We start from the raw sequence: 18033 nt of genomic DNA on the forward strand, positions 1-18033 counted from the left end.
AATATGAGCATGTACACTTTAAAATCAACAATGTGCTTATAGGTTTTATGTTGGAAGTAAAGAGGAGAACATGATTACTTACTTAGGCTTTTGTCATTTGAAAGGAAAGGTGGTTCTGCACCATGCTGTCAGTGTGGGGATTCTGCTAGTTTTTAGTGTTGTAATTAAAGCTCATTTAACCTTTTTGTTATATTAAGATGCCCAAGATGCTAACCAGCAGAAAAGTAATTCAGCCAAAGAATATGCAGCTTGCTTCCAGTTTTGTCCCCTGAAGGAGAAAGAGAGTGGGATCGCAACAGCACCAATTTAAATCAGCTTAAATTTTTATGAAGCTGTGTCTAAAACTTCCACATGTGCTGTGTGGTAAACCTCACAAGTCTTAGTTATTGAAAATAGATTTGCTCTAGAATAAATTTAATTCTTCCCACGCTTTTAGAGCACTGAAATATTTCTAGGAGATCTGAAGTATAAATAGATATAATTCTTGAACTCTGGTAGAACCTAAAGGCAAACAAACAAACCCCCCGTGTTTCCTTTTTCTGCCATTCACAATTAAGGCTTTGATCCACTCCTAACAGAAAAGGGAAAAAAACCCCTGTCAATTAGCTTCCAGATTTCATGAAGTGACTTCATGTCCTAAAGTAGTCATTTTGGGGTATCTTCCTATTTTATTGCTGGGATTTTAAATCAAGAATTTTGAGGATTCCATTCTACTTTGCATAGTGGCTAGGTTTTGAACCAGTGGCTTCTCTGATGCATCTGGAATTTGTTTTAAATAACAGCTGCTGATATAAAAATTAAGTTTTAAACTTCAATAAAGTTATCATAACTCATTACACTTTGTTCTTGTCTTTATTTATGACTATGTTCAATCGCTTTAATCTTTAGGAATGACAAAGATGGCCAAAATGATTGATGAGAGACAACAGGAATTAACTCATCAGGAACACAGGGTTATGCTGGTAAACTCCATGAATACTGTGAAGGAGCTATTGCCAGTGCTTATTTCAGGTATTTTCAACTTCAATTTTTAATATCACTCAATTGCTGTCTATTTTGAGCTGGAGTTCCAATGTCTTATGTTTATTAAAAATAATAGCCTTGATACTGCTTCCGTGCTGCTGCAAATAACCGTGCTTCTTGTATTAAAACTGCCATCTCTTTGAGATAAAATGGACCATGCAAAATAATATGTACTACCTCTGTATTAATGCAATAGGAGGTCATCTTGAGCATTGATCATATCCTGTATGCACGTTTTTCTAACCTATGATATTTTCACAGCTATGAAGATTTTTGTAACCACGAAAAATTCTAAAAGCCAGGGAATAGAAGAGGCATTGAAAAATCGCAACTTCACAGTAGAGAAAATGAGTGCCGAAATAAATGAAATAATCCGTGTATTACAACTCACTTCCTGGGATGAAGATGCCTGGGCGAGCAAGGTATGCTTAACACCTACATTTGTATATAGAAGTCTAATTTTTATCTACTGTATTGTACACTTTACAAACTTGTGTTTTTGAGACTGTTGAAATATGTATTTGTGCATCAGTTTTGTAACACTTTGTAATCGCATCATATAATCTTTTCAAGGTCAAAGAACATCTTCAGAGCTGATTATATTTATGTATCTTTCAAAGTTAGCTTTTTCAATAAGCTAAGTTAAAGGAGTGTGGCATTTGAAGGTGGCTCAGTGGCTACATAATCATATTTGACAGAGGAAAGTTAGGTAAAAAGCCATTGTTTTATACATTAAATTGGTTTTGTAGCTAGGCATTCATAAGTGAGATTACCTGGAATTTTTCTCGTAGATACTACTAGAAAAGATAGGTTGCTGTCACATTCCTTGTGCAAAAGGCCTGAAGTTGAGAAGTTTTAGTCAATTTTTGGGGTTCCCTCCTTGAACACTTCCTCCTTTTTGCCCTGCCCCATTTTTAGTCTGGACGGGGGAGTAAATTTCAAGTGTTTGCATTGTCTCGGAGAAATACATGTTCAACTTAACAGCCTTTCTGGATAAGTATGATGTCTGTGAAGCTGGCATAGGGACAGTATTGGTTCCTTACAACTCAGTGTTAAGCTGTGCAAGTGACTGCAACCTGGAGTTAAGTGGTACTCTTAAGTGATACCCGCTGAAGATACCGAAATGTCTAGCAGACCATAAAGCAGGTCTGACAGACAGAATTGTAAAAGTGTTATTGTGGGCTTACAAATAAATGTAACTGCATAACTGAGATTCCTGCCAAATTTTTTTAGTACCTTGAAGTAAATTGCTGAAGGGATTTTTTTTTAAAGGTTAGTGCTATAAGCAACAAGTGACTGTAAAAATATTTAAAGAAAATATTGAGACCTGAAGCCAGACTCGTTAACAAATGAAATCTTGCAGAAAATCTAACATTGATGTAATCGAGGCATTAAAATCACTTTGGCCTATATTGTTTGGCACTTGACCCTTAGTTTGCCTTTTGAGTTATTTTGTCACTACCACTTCCTTATTGTGACTACTTTATGCATCTTTGTTTTTGTTCTCCTGTTTCTTACCCTTTTCTCACCTTTAGAAGGTAAGCTTTCTTCCACACCCTACACCTCTACCTTGTACTAAAACCAAAAAAGCATGTATGTGGGATTTTGTGCTGTGTGCAGACTGCGTGCCATGCAACTTCTTATTTGTGTGCCAGCTGTGACACCATACTTATGTATATACACATGGAAGTTTTAAAAGGATCCTAATAGCTCTGTCTAGCTACATGTAGAATTGGCTGTCACTAAGAGAATGGTAATTGCAAGCTGAACTGCATTAAGACTGTTTTTCTGAGTCTGATTATAGAGCTAGCCTGAGATTTTAGAGCACATTCTTGCTGAATGCTTTTGTGTTAATTTATGTTACTACTTTCTGTAGCTACAAATAAAGGGTCCAGTCATGCAGGAACAAGCTTTCTGCATGCCCAGAAAGCTATATTAAATCAGGAATTTTGTCCATTCCATAGTATTTCACCAGCAGCCTTCCTTCAGTTCAAATGGTTTGTGTTCTTCAGGTCTAGGCTTAAAACTTCAGTTTTGTATGTACATTTTTTCAGTTCTGTTTTATTTTTGGATTTAAGCATTCCTGTGTTTTACAAAATAAAAATACAGTTTTGTTGTTTTACACAACAAATTTAGAAGTTTTTGTAGTTAAAAAAAAATGACTTGCAAAAAGTTGGCAACTTAGCCTTAGGAAATTCTTATTTTTCTTTCTAGTAAGGCAGATGAATAAAGGATTTTATTACGAAAATAGTTGGTGTATTAGCAGCATTTCCAAATGGAAAATATTGGTCACTATGCGTAATGCATAAATACATTGTGGGGACTAGCATAATCAAAATATCATTCAGTTCTGATTTGAGAACTACTTTATTGTATTTGTTTTTTGAATTAAGGTACACTGACAATTTGGAACTGTAGCATTAACCAAAACAGTTATGGCAAAGAATTTGAGTTGAAAAATGCAGTGGGATGAAGAAGCAGGAACTACTTTGCTAATGGCCACTTATCACAGACCTTTTCCTCTATTTGCATATATATATCTAATGGTTGACTTATTATTTTTCTGGGAGGGAGAGGGAGGAGCTCTTTGGTTCTACTTGAGGTTACTGTTGCATGCACTTTGTGCCTGCTGGTCGAGGGAAAGATATTTTCCTCATGCTTTTCTGGAGCAAAGTAAGGTGTGTTTGGGGATGCACAGCCTTGAATTTTTACCTGTGTAGTACATGCTACTGTTGATGTTGGAGTTTATTTTATGTTTATTATTATATCTTGAATTGTTTGTACATTGAAGTATCACAAAATCTACCTAGAGACAGTGGAGAATGAACAAGTGTATGGACCCAGAGCTGTAGGCTTTTTTTATAAACTATTTTGTTGGTCTTTCTAGACTCTGAAATGCACATTACTGTTACTGGATTGCAATAATCTCTGCTTGCACCAACACTAGATTTTTTTAAAAATAGTATTCTGATTTAGAATTGGAATAATGAGCAAATGCTGATCTTAAACAAAATCTTGGAGGAAAAAAAAAAAATCTGTATTTCTTCCATTCATAGCTTTGTACCTTTTTTCCTTGAACTTTTCATTTTACAGGGGAGTTTAGCTTTCTCTTGTGTATTCTTAGTGTTTATTTTCAAATAAACTTGGAAGTAGTACTCAATGCAAACATCTTCCATTTCTATAGAAATGGAGGGAGTTAAAAGTTGTAGGAAGCTGAGAAGTATCTCGGAACTTGCAGGCTCAAACCCTGGATGGTGACTAAGCTATCTATTCTGCCAGAAGGCTGGCTTTGCCTATTTCCTTCAACATTGCCTTCTTTGGTAATGAAATGCAGATATTGCTAGACTAGACCACTTTATTGAGTCAGAGGTTGTGTTCTATATTCAACAAGAGATTGTGTAGGACTTTGCTCCTTTTCAAAGCAGTGCCAGTACCACCTTCTCCACGAATAATATCAAAATTCTTGGTAGGGGCAAAAGTGATGCACAAAGGTATCTTGAATAAATGCTCCTATGCTTTAGGAATTAATTTGCAAAAACCCAACTTGTTCTTTTTCCTTCAGACACTGTTGTCCTAGTTGTTTAACTTAGCTTGTTTATCTCTTCTGAAAAGGTAATAGTGCTGCTTTTGTTAATGAAATTCCTTTTGCCATCGGGGAGAGAAGGGAAAGAATCCTTTTTTGCTGATAAAACTACTCTATGTGAAACTTTTTTGCAGGATAGCCATAGGATTTTTTCTTTTCTTGCTTGCAACTGATACTCTGCTGGCAAATCTGAAAGAGTAAAATTTTAAACATATTTATCTGTTTAGGAAGGAACAAAGCATTTGAATAGCTCCAGAAATCAGGAGTATCAAGACACTTTCAAGCAGTAAGACCTTGAGCAAGTTGCTTTGTTTTGTTTAAATTGAGTATTTCTACTTTTGTCTTCCTGCTTAATAGCCTGAATTGGTGGCAAAGTCCAGACATTTCAGGATTGCTACACCTTTGTCGTGTGCCAAGTATCTGACACCAGACACAACTGTGGCAGAAACAAAAGTGCAGTACCAGCAAACCTAGTTAAGGATGTGTTCTAATTTCCTATTTAAAAATTACCTGTCTCATTGCAATGAAAACTCCTTATCAGGCTAAAGCTGAGAGGAATTCCTTGCTGTGGCAGTTTGAGCTGTGAAGATGGGAAATCTGTGCTTTCAGAGCAGTTGTTTTGGAACACTTCAACTGCTATGCTAGGACTGTTTTTTGGTTTTTTTCTTTCAAATAGGAAAAGGGGACAGTATTTTGCAAACATGAGCGCAGAGCCACACAGGACAGCAAGATTTACACTGCAGAGCAATCCAGTTATATAGGCTTCATATGATAGGACAGATGGATCCTGTTATTGCTTGGGTAGTGCTAGCAATTACCAAATCATGAGTGTAAAAGCCAAAATACCTGTGATTTTGTCCCCTGATACAAGACTTTAGATTCAGAAGCTTCCATATTGTTTTGCTGAAACAGCAACTCTGCAGGCAGCTGAGACAACACAAAAGCCTGTGTTAGGGAAAAGGGAAGGGCAAAGACAGTTCTCCCAACACTCTCTTTTTCTCAGCCATCCCACACCTATCATTTCATCAACACACTAAGCAACATCTGTTGCCTTTTTAAAAATTAAGTTAGCTCTTTGTTTCAAATTATTTCTAGGTAGACAGGCCTGCAGTAGACCATTCATTCCAAACTAAAGTAGCTTCAGCCCATATATAAAGCAACAGAAAACTGTTAACACCTGCCTTCACAGCTAGTACGGTTTTTATATACATTTGAATACTTAAGTGATTATTTACTTGTCTTTTGTCATATATTAAATGCACAATTCTCAAGCTACAGAGAAGATAACTTTTAAAAGAATGTGCCCACCTCCTACCCCTAGCTGCATAGCCTACCCTTTTGAAGTTTTTTCAAACAGCTCCTGTTGTGCTCTCTCAGACTGTGACTCAAGAGCCCTTAAAAATATCCAGCAGTGTTGCGTGACCTTTCGGAAAGTTGGTTTATATTATACTTTATTATAGTTTATTATACTTTAATTAAGTATAATTATATTATATTATAAGTGTAATTATATTATAGCACCTTATGAATAGCTGACAGACCAACATGCCTGAATAAAACTGGCTTGCATGCCAAAATGTTTACAGTGATGTTTCTTTGAGACTAAGCACACCGAATGAACAACTCCACAAAAATGTAGCAGTTCTTTAGTGTTGTCAGGATATTACATGCTATACCAGATACTGATGGTACTGATCATTGATGCTAGTGGGCTCCTCTTCGTAAGAGTTAGACATGGACAGTCCAATTCAGTTAATAGTGCGAGAGCCAGGCTTCTTTTCATCATCTGTATATTAAACATGGGATGCTAGATGCATTTCAAATTATTTCCAGGACATGTGTGGTAAAAAGCTATTTTGGCTTTTTCCCAACTTTCTACTTAAGGTACTTGTTACTCTTTTTACTGTCTTTCCATTTGTGTAAGATAGAAAACTTCTGGCCCCTAGTGGAGAGATGACACATGAACAATCAACAGAGTGTGCAGAGAAATGAGAACTGGATGTTTTATCTCCTCTAGTCAGAGGTGTTGGATAATAGCGGCATAATAGTCAAAGAAGCAGCTTCTCTGATGCTCCTGGCAGAGAAGTTCTGACTTTAAAACAACCACATGTGAATACATGTGTTTGTCTCCTAAGACATTAAACTCCACATCTGAGAATTCCAGGAATTAGCTGGCTGTTTGACTTTAAGCAGCAGAGCAGGTGAAAAATGCAGATGTGCAGCCTCTTACGCAGAAGTAAGTAGTAAAATTCACTGGCCAATTTCCATTTTTGAAAACTTTAATCTCATTGTTACAACTTTTCTATGTGCCCTGATGTCCATTAAGGGAAAAATGGAACTAACTCCAAGGTGTGTGCTTATTAGAGCTCTGACTTTAGAAATTAAAACACTAGTAAACAAAGAAATAGAAAAATCACTAAAATTGCATGTGTATTTTCTGCATTGAGTGAAATGCAAATGTCTGTCTTAATTGGAAAGAAGTGATCATGACCTGCTAGTTTGAAAATGGGTTTTGCACTGCTTATATGGGTGTGTTTCTGTAAGTAGACCGTGCTTTATAGAACTTCTGTCTGCTTTGGCTGTGTTGACTATTTGTTCTTTAATTTTTTTGAGAATCATTTTGGTGGTTTCTCTTTTGTAAAGGACACTGAAGCCATGAAAAGAGCTTTAGCCTTAATAGATTCAAAGATGAACCAGGCAAAAGGTTGGCTGAGAGATCCAAATGCACCTCCAGGTAATACTAAAAAAAAAAAATAACAGCACAAAGTATTTTGATTTTTAAAGGTCTGAATAATTCTGTTTGACAAAATTGCCTTTAAGCATTAATAACCCATATGTAGTGGATCATTCAGAAGGAGCCTGTATTTATTCCTTTCTTTAGATATGGGAGATTGAACAAGTTGTGTCTAATGACCTGGAAAGCTTTGCTTCTTTTCATTTGTCTAAATAATATACTCTGTATAGCATACATGTGTTTTTATTTGCATTCCACTAGTAAAAACAAAAACCTATAAATTGCATTGAACAGTATTTAACTGCAGTAGTTTCTAATACTTAAAATCCCTCCTTCTGTATTTTCAAGTTTATATAACTTTAGGTTTGCCTAACAGTAATCTTGAAACATTTTTCTTTCAGTCTTGACATAGAATTTTTAATATGAAAATCTGCCATTAATACTCTAACTACAGTCACCTTTACTTATATAAAGGTTTTGCCTTTGTATGCATCTTTAAATCAAATAAAACCAGATAGAGGCCTGTTCCATTTGGACTTTTAAAGACCTCATCTGAAAGACCTCCTCTGAAATTGAAGCCAAAATAATACAGTTGTAAAAGTTGGAAGTGAATTGTTATCTGTGAAGCTGCTGTTTGTACTGCTTCTGACCTCATTCCCCTTACCACAATCAGTTCCAGAAACTTCAGAGTTCTTTTCAAAGCCTTCTGCCATTGACATGGACAATTAATGAATTAAACTATTAAAAATTCAGTAGCTCAGGAAAAATAAAGATAATTGTAGAACTTTGTGCAAATCAGATTTTACTGGGTGTGTTACTTTGAACTAACCTCATAATATGTTTGTCATCTGAGTGTTCCTTATGGTAGGACTTCTTTGAGCTGATTTCATTGCTATAATTTCATGGAGGTACCAGTACTTACGGGTGCTGGCACCTCCACTATCCATAATGCTGGAGGGTGGGATCAGGGTGGGTTGCAAGTAAAAGGAATGTTATTCTTGCATCTTTTTTAGCCAAATCAAGTCAGATTTGCAACTGGCTGAAGTTAAGGCTACATGAATCTTGCCATGTTGCTCTTTCCTGTCTTAGCCTGAATTACAGATTCTATAAATGAAGTATTTATAGAAATTAAACTATGATAACAGAATGATTAAATGACTTGAAATACGTGGCACGTGATGCACATTAAGGCTATGCTATATTGCTTCAGAAATACTGTCCCATTCTAATTATCACATTTGGTATATGTCTCGTAGGTTTTGATAAATATATTTTCATGGCTGAATGTGATGCAGTTAATGTGGTGGGACATGATGAGACTAGCAGTTTACTCATACATGTCAAGGAATTTCTTGTTTGTTTTACTAACTGACTCTGCATCTTAGGGGATGCTGGTGAGCAAGCGATAAGGCAGATCCTTGACGAAGCTGGAAAAGCAGGAGAACTGTGTGCAGGCAAAGAACGCAGAGAGATTCTGGGAACATGCAAAACACTGGGCCAGATGACTGATCAACTGGCTGACCTCAGAGCTAGGTAAATCTATTACCTTTAATGGACGAATTTCCAGTACTATTAAAACAGTTTTTCTGAACTTGCAGTTGTGTCACTTCCTAACCTGTAGAAGAACAGGTCAGTAGCTGTATTTTGCCTCTTTTATTTCAATCTCTTCTGATAAGAATAATATGTTTTAATATGTAAAATCTTAATTATATAACACGATGAGCAAAATTGCTCAAGAAGATAATTTGGAGTTTGTTTAATGTCAAACACACAACCTTCCTCCAAATTAAGCAGAAATGAAATTTAAACTCTACTGTTAAGCCTGCTCTCCAAAGAGGATATACCCCAATGACTGTAAGATACATGAATACTCTAGTTTTCCTGTGTTTGTTGGGATGTTAGCCTACCAGCAGTAGTTGTTGTTTATCAGTGACTGATAAATTCGATGAACTTCATGTGGCTTTCTTGCATAGAGTTTTATTTAAGCAGAACCCTTTATCATTTTTCTACCTCCTCATTAGAAACTGGTTATTCTTTCACAATGGTGTTTTGAATTTAAAAGGTTTTGTTTTTAGGCAGTAGATGAGTCTCTTTATATTTACTGTATTTTTTAATGTTGGGTACTATGGCCTTTTGTTCTTTCGCCAGGAAGTAGGAAGTAAGCTATTCCTTCGTGAAGGTATAAAGACGATGAGCTAAGAACTAACTATTCCATGTAGTTTGAACACTGTAACCCAGTTTCCTTTGAGTATAAGGAATTTTTCAACTGATTGTCAGTGTATTAAATAGTTAAGCTAGAGTGCTCTAACATTGGTTTCTTTATTCTGTTGTAACATTCCCCCCCCCCCCCCCCCCCCCCAAATACCCCACCCGGAATCCCCAGAAAGCTATTAATTACAATCCATTAGGGATACAGGTAATGGTTTTGTGGTATAATATTTTCTCCTAAATGTTAATGCGTCTTCCAAATTGTCAGAAAAAGCTATACAAGTTAGGAGCTTTTTTATTTGAAAAAACAAACAAACAACAAAAAACCCCCAAAAAAGCACTTTTAGGTAAAATAAGCGCTGCTTCTGACTTAAGGCCCTAGTGAAGTGCAGGAAGTGAGCCAATGCAAATTATTTGGAGAACAGTGTTTTGAGTTACCTTAAGAACAAATTCCCTGCCATCACTTTAAATCCGTAGACTGCCAGGCTCTGAAGTGTTGCGATATGTGCACAGGCTTAGAATATTTCTATAAGTTATTTCTATGAAGAGTTGACAGTTTGCTATATAAAGGCTAAAAAGGCCAAAATTCAAAAATATTGGTTATGTTGTCACTGAAGAGATGTATGTTAGCTATAATAGTGGTAGTGGATGAGAAGCTGGCTTTAGTTTATCCTCACTTGGATTTCCAGCTGATGGACCTGAGAGAATGTAAGAGTTTCTTTGTACCAGTTTTTTGCACAGAGCATTAGAAATTAGGCTAAACTCTTACTCTCTGTGTAAAGCAGCGGCTGGTGTCAGCTGTGTATGGTTTGAAATTCTAGAGGTAGAGGAAGAGACAGGACTAAGATTTACTAACTAATGCGTTAATTTATATGCTGGTTTAATATGTAAATAAATTCAACTCAGCCTGTGAGAAATAAGGTATAAGGAAATGTATCTTGATGCTGGCCTGACTGTGTAAATACACCTTAGCATCTCAGTAGCGTGCTTGTCATCCTTCCACTTACTATGGTCTTTTTAAAGTTAGTAGTTTGATAGAGTTAACATGCTCAAAAAGCTTTCCAGTAGTCAGGTTATTTTGGAATGGAGTATGAGATTTCTTATGCAAAACTAATGTTCTCATGCATATGTACTTGAAGTAATCTTTCTATCCAACTTTTAACTCCTAAGCATTTGAACAAACAGTGGTAGCGCTGCAAACTGTTTTCTGCAGTCCTGTAAATTTGTATTGCCAGTATTCTTTTCACCATTAAGAAGTCTTACCAATAGCCCATGACCTTTACTCTACTTTGTCAACATGATTGAGGCAACTAAGATGTCTTATTTTCACTTACAAACTTGCTGTTCTCACTTAGGTATGGTAAGACATAACTCCTGCAGGTTCTGACTGACTTGCCGCAATCTATACAGGCCTTGCCCTGGATACTTTAATGGAACTGTATCCTCAAATAGCCTTACTTTGTGACACTTAAAAGATGTTCATTCTTCTGAGGATGCTAAATGTCAAATTCTGGAAAGGGGAAAATATGCTCTTAGTTTTAAACTCTTCTTGTTGTGGTGTTCCTCTTCAAGGTTTTTTTTTTTTTTACCCTCAGGAAAAAAAATCTGAATACTGTATCTCTTGCAATAATTACTGGGAATGCTCATAAACAGTTTTGTTGTCTCTTCATTAGAAAAGAGCCTTGTTCAGTCCTGGGCTGAATCTGTGATGCTCTTTTGTCTTGGGCAGAGGACAAGGTGCTACGCCCATGGCTATGCAGAAAGCGCAGCAGGTGTCACAAGGCCTGGATTTGCTCACTGCAAAAGTGGAGAATGCAGCCCGCAAATTGGAGGCCATGACAAATTCTAAGCAGGCAATTGCTAAGAAGATTGATGCTGCTCAGGTACCACTAATGATTTCATAAATACTTCAGAACATGATTACATTACTGCTCTTAGAGCTGTTATACTGAACTATTGTAGTTGTTTCCAAACACAGTTACTTGTTATGAAGAACGTGTAGGGGATACTTGCTTTTGACACAGAAAAAGCTTAAATTCAGTAATTTACAGGGTGCTGTGAGTATTGCTACAGCTTACAACATTCTTTTTTATTATTTTTTAGCATTTCTAAAAATTTCAGGGTTGTAAAATTAAAATGAGGAAGTGCCCTAAATTTGGACGTAAGCTGATCTTATTGAAGAAAAGCGTAGAGGAGTTCAGACTGCACAGATTACCTGTGGGTAAAACCAGAGCCCTTTCCTTGGGCTCTGCTTTGGGAGTGGAGTTCAGGATTTAGAACTTCATGACAAAAGCAGAACCATGTTAATGAGACTACTTTTTCTTTTAGTTTAGTTTCTTTTTTTACTGTTAAAATCTCCCTCAATGGTCAGGCTATTACCCAGTGATAAGGATGGTCATCAAATAATGAACCTTATATATTTTATACATACCCTATCTAAGTGTGTGTATGTGTATATAATTAAAAATATACATTAATATTATATATATATCTCAAATGATAATGAAACCTTTTAGGAAGAGCTCTGTAAAGAATGCCAGGGTGTGCACAAGAGAATTTGTTTTCCTTTTTCTTAAAGCCAGGTTATGAGTGTCTAAAGCCACTAGGTAAATTTTACTTCTGAAAAATACTATTGGCAAACGTTGGGATGTAAAATCTGTAGGTAGACTTCATGTAGTTTGACATCTTTCTCGAAACAGAAAATCTGCCAGACAATAGAAGTTCATGGTATCTAATAAACAGAAATTGCTTTTTGAAAAGTATTTTCTGTTAAATAACATTTTGAAAGCTGTATTGACTTTTATTTCTGTTTAAAAGTCTCTAGAAATAATATTACTGTTTATCTTCACTCATACATAATTTCTTTCTATTAAGAATTGGCTTGCGGATCCTAATGGGGGCAGTGAAGGAGAAGAGCATATTCGGGGAATTATGGCTGAAGCAAGGAAAGTTGCAGAATTGTGTGAGGAGCCTAAAGAAAGAGATGATATCCTTCGTTCCTTGGGGGAAATCTCTGCTTTGACAGCTAAGCTGTCAGATCTGCGGCGACAGTATGTATTAGTTTTATGACAATTAATTTATTTGAATGCATTTCATTTGCAGTTCAAAGTGCTGAGCAAAATCAGAATATTGATGATTAATTGGGGAATATATTTTCCTTCAAGAACTGGGAATGGACATCTTATCCTTCTGAGTTTCTATCCTGCATTTAGTAAAAATTGAATGAAATTGAATGTGAGGAATTGTTCTGTTCCCGGGGGGGAAGCTAGCCTTTTAACATCTTTTAAAAAATATAATTTATAAAATATGGTATCCTTTTTAATGCTTCAACCTAGTGATTTCTATCCCAAAGCGCAACTTGCACTATTCTATCTTCCTCAAAAAAAAAAAAAAGAGTTGTAACTAGAGTTGTATTACCTAGAAAATATTTTCTTTACACTGCCTATGGAATATTTGACAGCAAACTGAAGCCAAAAGTGAGCTCCTTAGTACTGTCAAAGCACTTCAAAGGAATGAGATAATGTGGAATTTGTTTATACAGACAAATGTCATCACTGTTTTTTGCTAAGCAGTTCACTAAATGGCAAGGTAGAATATCTAGCACTTCAGTCAGCATCAGTGTTCTAAGCTGTAACAGCAAACTATATAAAAGATAAGAGTTTCAGTAAACCCTGTTACCCTGGGTTCAGTGCTCAGCTGCAAATGGTATTTCTGTATCAGGTTTGCAAAGAGGATGCTTGAGAATGAAGCGGAGAAACAGTTATTGTATAAATTGTGATCTTCATCTATGGCCAGTTGCAATATGGAGATAAATACTTTTCTTTCTTCACTAGACACTTTAATCAAGTTTTTCTTGTTATTTAAGACCTGCAGTAGCTAATGTGATACCTCTTTTCAAGTTTATATATAGCCTTGGGTCTGCTGCTTACTTTTCTGCTTGTAATCTGTGTGGCATAATTGCAGTTGCTCATAAGACAGCCATGAGTATGGGAAATCAAAGTCATACATCAGTATTATCAATGACAGTACTGTGCCTTCCTCCACCTCAGTGCTGTGCTGAACATATGTAATATCCAGGTGCCACAGCAGAGAAGTGTGAGGTGGGGATTTATGGATGACAGATCTGCGTTATTTGCTGTGAGACCCAAGTGTCAAATTTAACCTTACTTGAAAGGATGAAGTACCTTTCATTGTGTCTTCCTACTGAATTTGGGACTAGCTGTAAATGATCTTTGTATGACTATACTTTTTTTTTAATCCTTAGTGGGAAAGGTGACTCTCCTGAGGCCCGTGCATTGGCTAAGCAAATTGCTACATCACTTCAGAATTTACAGTCCAAAACAAACAGGGCTGTAGCAAATACTAGGCCAGTTAAAGCAGCTGTCCATTTGGAGGGCAAGATTGAGCAAGCTCAAAGGTGGATAGACAATCCTACCGTGGCTGATCGGGGAGTAGGTAAGTGGTTCCGTGTGCTTGTCTCCCCGCAGTTTTATGGTTAAACTTGTTAGTAATTTTTATGACTCAAACTACTGCTCCTGGGATGCTGAGGATGCATGGAATCTCTTCACTGATGTGGAGACCTGCAGTTTGTGGTCAAGTCCTGGCTACAATATTATTGAGTTGAGCTGGCCCACGATTCTCTTTGTCTTCTTGAAAGCACAACTTTGGTGAAGAATAGGAGAAAGTGTGCTGTAGAACAGACAAACTTTAGACTGCTCCTTGCTCTTATCATGCAAACATAGTATGTCAAATTTGAATTTATACCTACTCCAGCAAATTGAGTGATTAAGTCCTTCAGAGAGGAGAAAAACATTCATAAACTTGACCTAAAAATATAATTTCTTACATGGTTTCTGGGTTATCTGGGGAGAATGCTGCTTAGTCAAAGAGAAAGGTGATCTGAGAATCCAAGTGTGCTATCAGTGGTCATATAATTATGGTTCAGGAGCTGCTCTACTGAGAGCTTATTGTACACCATTTCTGAAATTTCTTCTTTAGATGCTTCTGATGCTATTGCAAGGAGGTGGATGAAGCTTGAAAACTGGGTTCAGTAGTTTTGCTGTAGCAGTTAAGTCTGAGCAGTGCAGTTACATCTGAACAGTGCAACTGAGTAGAAATGTGCCTTATAAGTAGTATAACTGCAGACCTTTAACACCTCTTTCTCACACTTTTCCCTATCTGTCAAGATAACCTCTGTTTTGTGAATAACCAATGACAGATCCTTGAATTAAAGATTTAGTGATGTTGATAGCTTGGACACGTGTGAAGTGCAAATTTATATGCAATATTTTAAACAGAATTGTGGAGTTCCATGTTTTGACATTTTCTGATGACCAAATTGCACACCGAACGAGATGACCAAGAAGGCAATAGATAGGTCTAATGAGATATTTTGGAGGTGGCTGAAAACCTTCCTAACTTCAATGTTTCTCTTGAACATAGTAACCTGTGAGGTGCTTGGCTCAAAGAAGCACAAACCCTAAACTTTTTATTTTTAATTCAAAAGAAACAAAGGTAACTCTAATCCTGCTTGCAGTCTGTAAGTGCCTAGTTAATCATGAGGCTTGCATACATACTGAAAGCTTCCTGAAATAACTGAAATTTCTCAACACTGGATACATAATACAGAATTTAATCAATTGCTGTAGTAATAAATATGACAAAAATGTGTGTAGAGATGCAAGATGTTGCATGTCCTATAACTTTAATGTTTCTAGTTTAATGAAGAAAAATTCTAGTTGTAACATGATGTAATTGTTCAATTTTTTTCATTTAAATGTCTTTCACTTGCATTGGCCCTTGTCAGGGTGCTTATAGGAAAGGTATATTAAGAATATAAATCAGATATGTGCTCTCTTCAGTCTGGACAGCACTTCTGGTAGAATTTGGCATGGTATTTTCAGTGCTGTGATAATGTGAAAATACTTCAGTGTTCTCTGCAGTAGTAATGACCATGTCACAAATAACTTGGTGTGTTTGCAGTTATCCCAGGCTAGTGCTTCAAGTGAAGCACAAACTGAATTTTGAAGTAAGAAGGCAGAATGTGTATTTTATTTTATAAACACGTGAGCCACTTCAGTGGTGTTAGCTGCTACAAATACTTACATGCAGTCATATTACGAATTATCCTAGCTAAGTGATGGCTAAAGTACTTTAATTGGCAGATACAAACTAGGCAAGATGTATTGAAATACTAAACTGGTGTGTGATGTCTACTTGCTTGGCTCCACTTGACTTCTGCATAACAACAATTAGAAAGTATTTTGGCACAGTCCAACAGCACCAAACGTAGCTACACTAATAAGCTTTCTGAAATGACGGTGGCAGTGCTGAAGTGGTTCCTGGAGAGTCAGGTCCTGTGACAACATCCTTCTAAGTAGTTTTGAGCTTGATCGTGAACTTGGATTACTTGTGTGTTAGCAATGGCTTAAAATGATTCTTCAGTAGGTCTTTAAAGGACTTAATATACGATGACTCCTTTTAAAAGGAGAATTACTACTGTATTGAGGAGCATATTCTTGTGAAAGAACAGGAAACTTCTGTAAGTGAATGAGGGAAATCACCCACGCTAAAAATAGAAAAACTTTTTGACACACTGTGGAGGCTTTATAAGGATTCCACCACCTCCCCTCCACTACCTCCCTCCCGCCCATATCCTGAACACTTGCCACTTCTTACCCATGATTTCTGGAATCCTGGGAGGGGGTATTCTGCTTTTTATTTGTTTTCTACTTGGCTTTTCTCCCCCTCTTCCTGCTCATCTTGTAATGACTTCCAATGATGTGAAGATGAATGGCAATACTTGGAATTTGCAAGTACTTTCTGTTGGAGTCAACAGATTAGTTCTGTAGGAATACCTGACAGCTGTAACGGTTAACTCTGTCTGGCCACTCTAGTTAAAAAGGATGCACCTCTAGCCAGAGTTGCTGTAATAAGCAAAAAGAAACTGGCGAGAGTTGAGTTCCTCTATGGGTTTGAACTCCAATTACTTAATGATAAACTGCAGAAGATCCTTTCCACTGCCTAGAAAGGTGTTCTTATAAACCCAAGAATTCTGAAATGTCACTTACTTCATAGTGCATCTGATTTATGCTTTCAGTTTTTTGTTCCACTGGATGTTAATGCAATGGGACTTCTTCCACTGTAGGCCAGGCAGCAATTCGGGGTCTGGTTGCAGAAGGTCGCCGTTTAGCCAATGTCATGATGGGACCTTATCGTCAAGACCTGCTTGCTAAATGTGACCGTGTAGACCAGCTGGCTGCTCAGCTAGCTGACCTTGCAGCAAGAGGGGAGGGAGAATCTCCTCAGGCCCGGGCAATTGCTGCTCAGCTTCAGGACTCACTGAAGGTAAACAATCTGCTCTTGTGCAGTGAGATGTGTAATATGCTGAAATATTTGTACTCCTTTGATAAAGTGCCTGTGTGTGGGAGGCATCAATAAAAACAAAAGTATGGCAAAAAAAACTGTTGGTTTAGCTGAGATGCTTTAAGCAAACTTTCTGCAAAGTTCTTGATATCATGCCGTAGGGATTAATTCCAAATGAACAATTTAGAGGTAAAACCAATGTCTCATTTTAAAAGAAAATAGTACGCATTGCAAATTGAGGGGCAGGGTCTCAAATTGTGCTGTTCATAGCTTCTGATGCTGCTTCAAGGAGTGGTATGTAAATTTCTGGTATCTCAAATTGTGTAAAAAGTGATTAATTGATCATGCTTTTAAGATTATTTTATCTTAATGGCTGCCATTGTAATGAGCTTTTTTTTCAAGAAGAGGTTTTATGGATTTGAATCCCTACAAACTTAATATTCCTATATCATATGCTAATAATTTTACTTTTTTTTTTAAGGATCTTAAAACACGGATGCAAGAGGCAATGACCCAAGAGGTTTCTGATGTTTTTAGTGACACAACAACTCCTATTAAATTGTTAGCAGTAGCAGCCACTGCTCCTTCTGATGCTCCCAATAGAGATGAGGCAAGTATACCCAGGTGGTCTTTTTCCCAAGTGACACTTCAGTTATTGTTTAATTTTACCTGAGTTGTTACTTGGAAAAATGAATCTTTTTTTTTTTTTCTTTTTCCCCTCAAGCTTGTGGTATGTGCTTATTAAGTCTGACAGCATAAATGATTGTCATGTCATGTCCATTCTCTGGACTCTTGGAGATTGCAAATTGTGCTGTATATGCCTGGAAACTGTATTGTCCCTGACTTCAGTAAATGGCAAAGATTTCTCCCTATGATGTTTGTACCATGTTGCCTTCAGCTTGCTAAAAATTCTTGTGCAAAAGTCACTGACACCCTAGTTAGTGGATTGTATATCTCAACGTTATATAAGCTGAATAAAATAGTCAAATTTGTGCCAAAATTGATCAACAGATTTAACCTGTTCTTCTGCTGTATGATGTTTCCTGTACTTCAAAGCTACTGGCTGTATGTGAAGTATCTAAAACTCTGTGGCTGGCAGCTCTATTTGGCTAGTTGATTT

At 36.8% G+C, this 18033-nt stretch overlaps 1 protein-coding gene across 3 annotated transcripts in view; it reads left to right on the forward strand.

Moving 5' to 3' along the window:
- VCL (vinculin) overlaps positions 1-18033 on the forward strand; it is a 63691-nt gene that overhangs the window by 33260 nt on the left and 12398 nt on the right. For all 3 annotated transcript variants that reach the window (XM_075717392.1, XM_075717393.1, XM_075717394.1), the window contains 9 exons: positions 889-1011; positions 1285-1445; positions 7250-7340; positions 8726-8873; positions 11278-11431; positions 12423-12598; positions 13813-14003; positions 16696-16895; positions 17395-17523. In XM_075717392.1, the coding sequence (XP_075573507.1) occupies positions 889-1011; positions 1285-1445; positions 7250-7340; positions 8726-8873; positions 11278-11431; positions 12423-12598; positions 13813-14003; positions 16696-16895; positions 17395-17523 (1373 nt within the window). The remainder of the gene's footprint in view (positions 1-888; positions 1012-1284; positions 1446-7249; positions 7341-8725; positions 8874-11277; positions 11432-12422; positions 12599-13812; positions 14004-16695; positions 16896-17394; positions 17524-18033) is intronic.

Source organism: Pelecanus crispus, chromosome 10 (genome assembly GCF_030463565.1).
Source record: "Pelecanus crispus isolate bPelCri1 chromosome 10, bPelCri1.pri, whole genome shotgun sequence".
Classification (NCBI taxonomy): domain Eukaryota; kingdom Metazoa; phylum Chordata; class Aves; order Pelecaniformes; family Pelecanidae; genus Pelecanus; species Pelecanus crispus.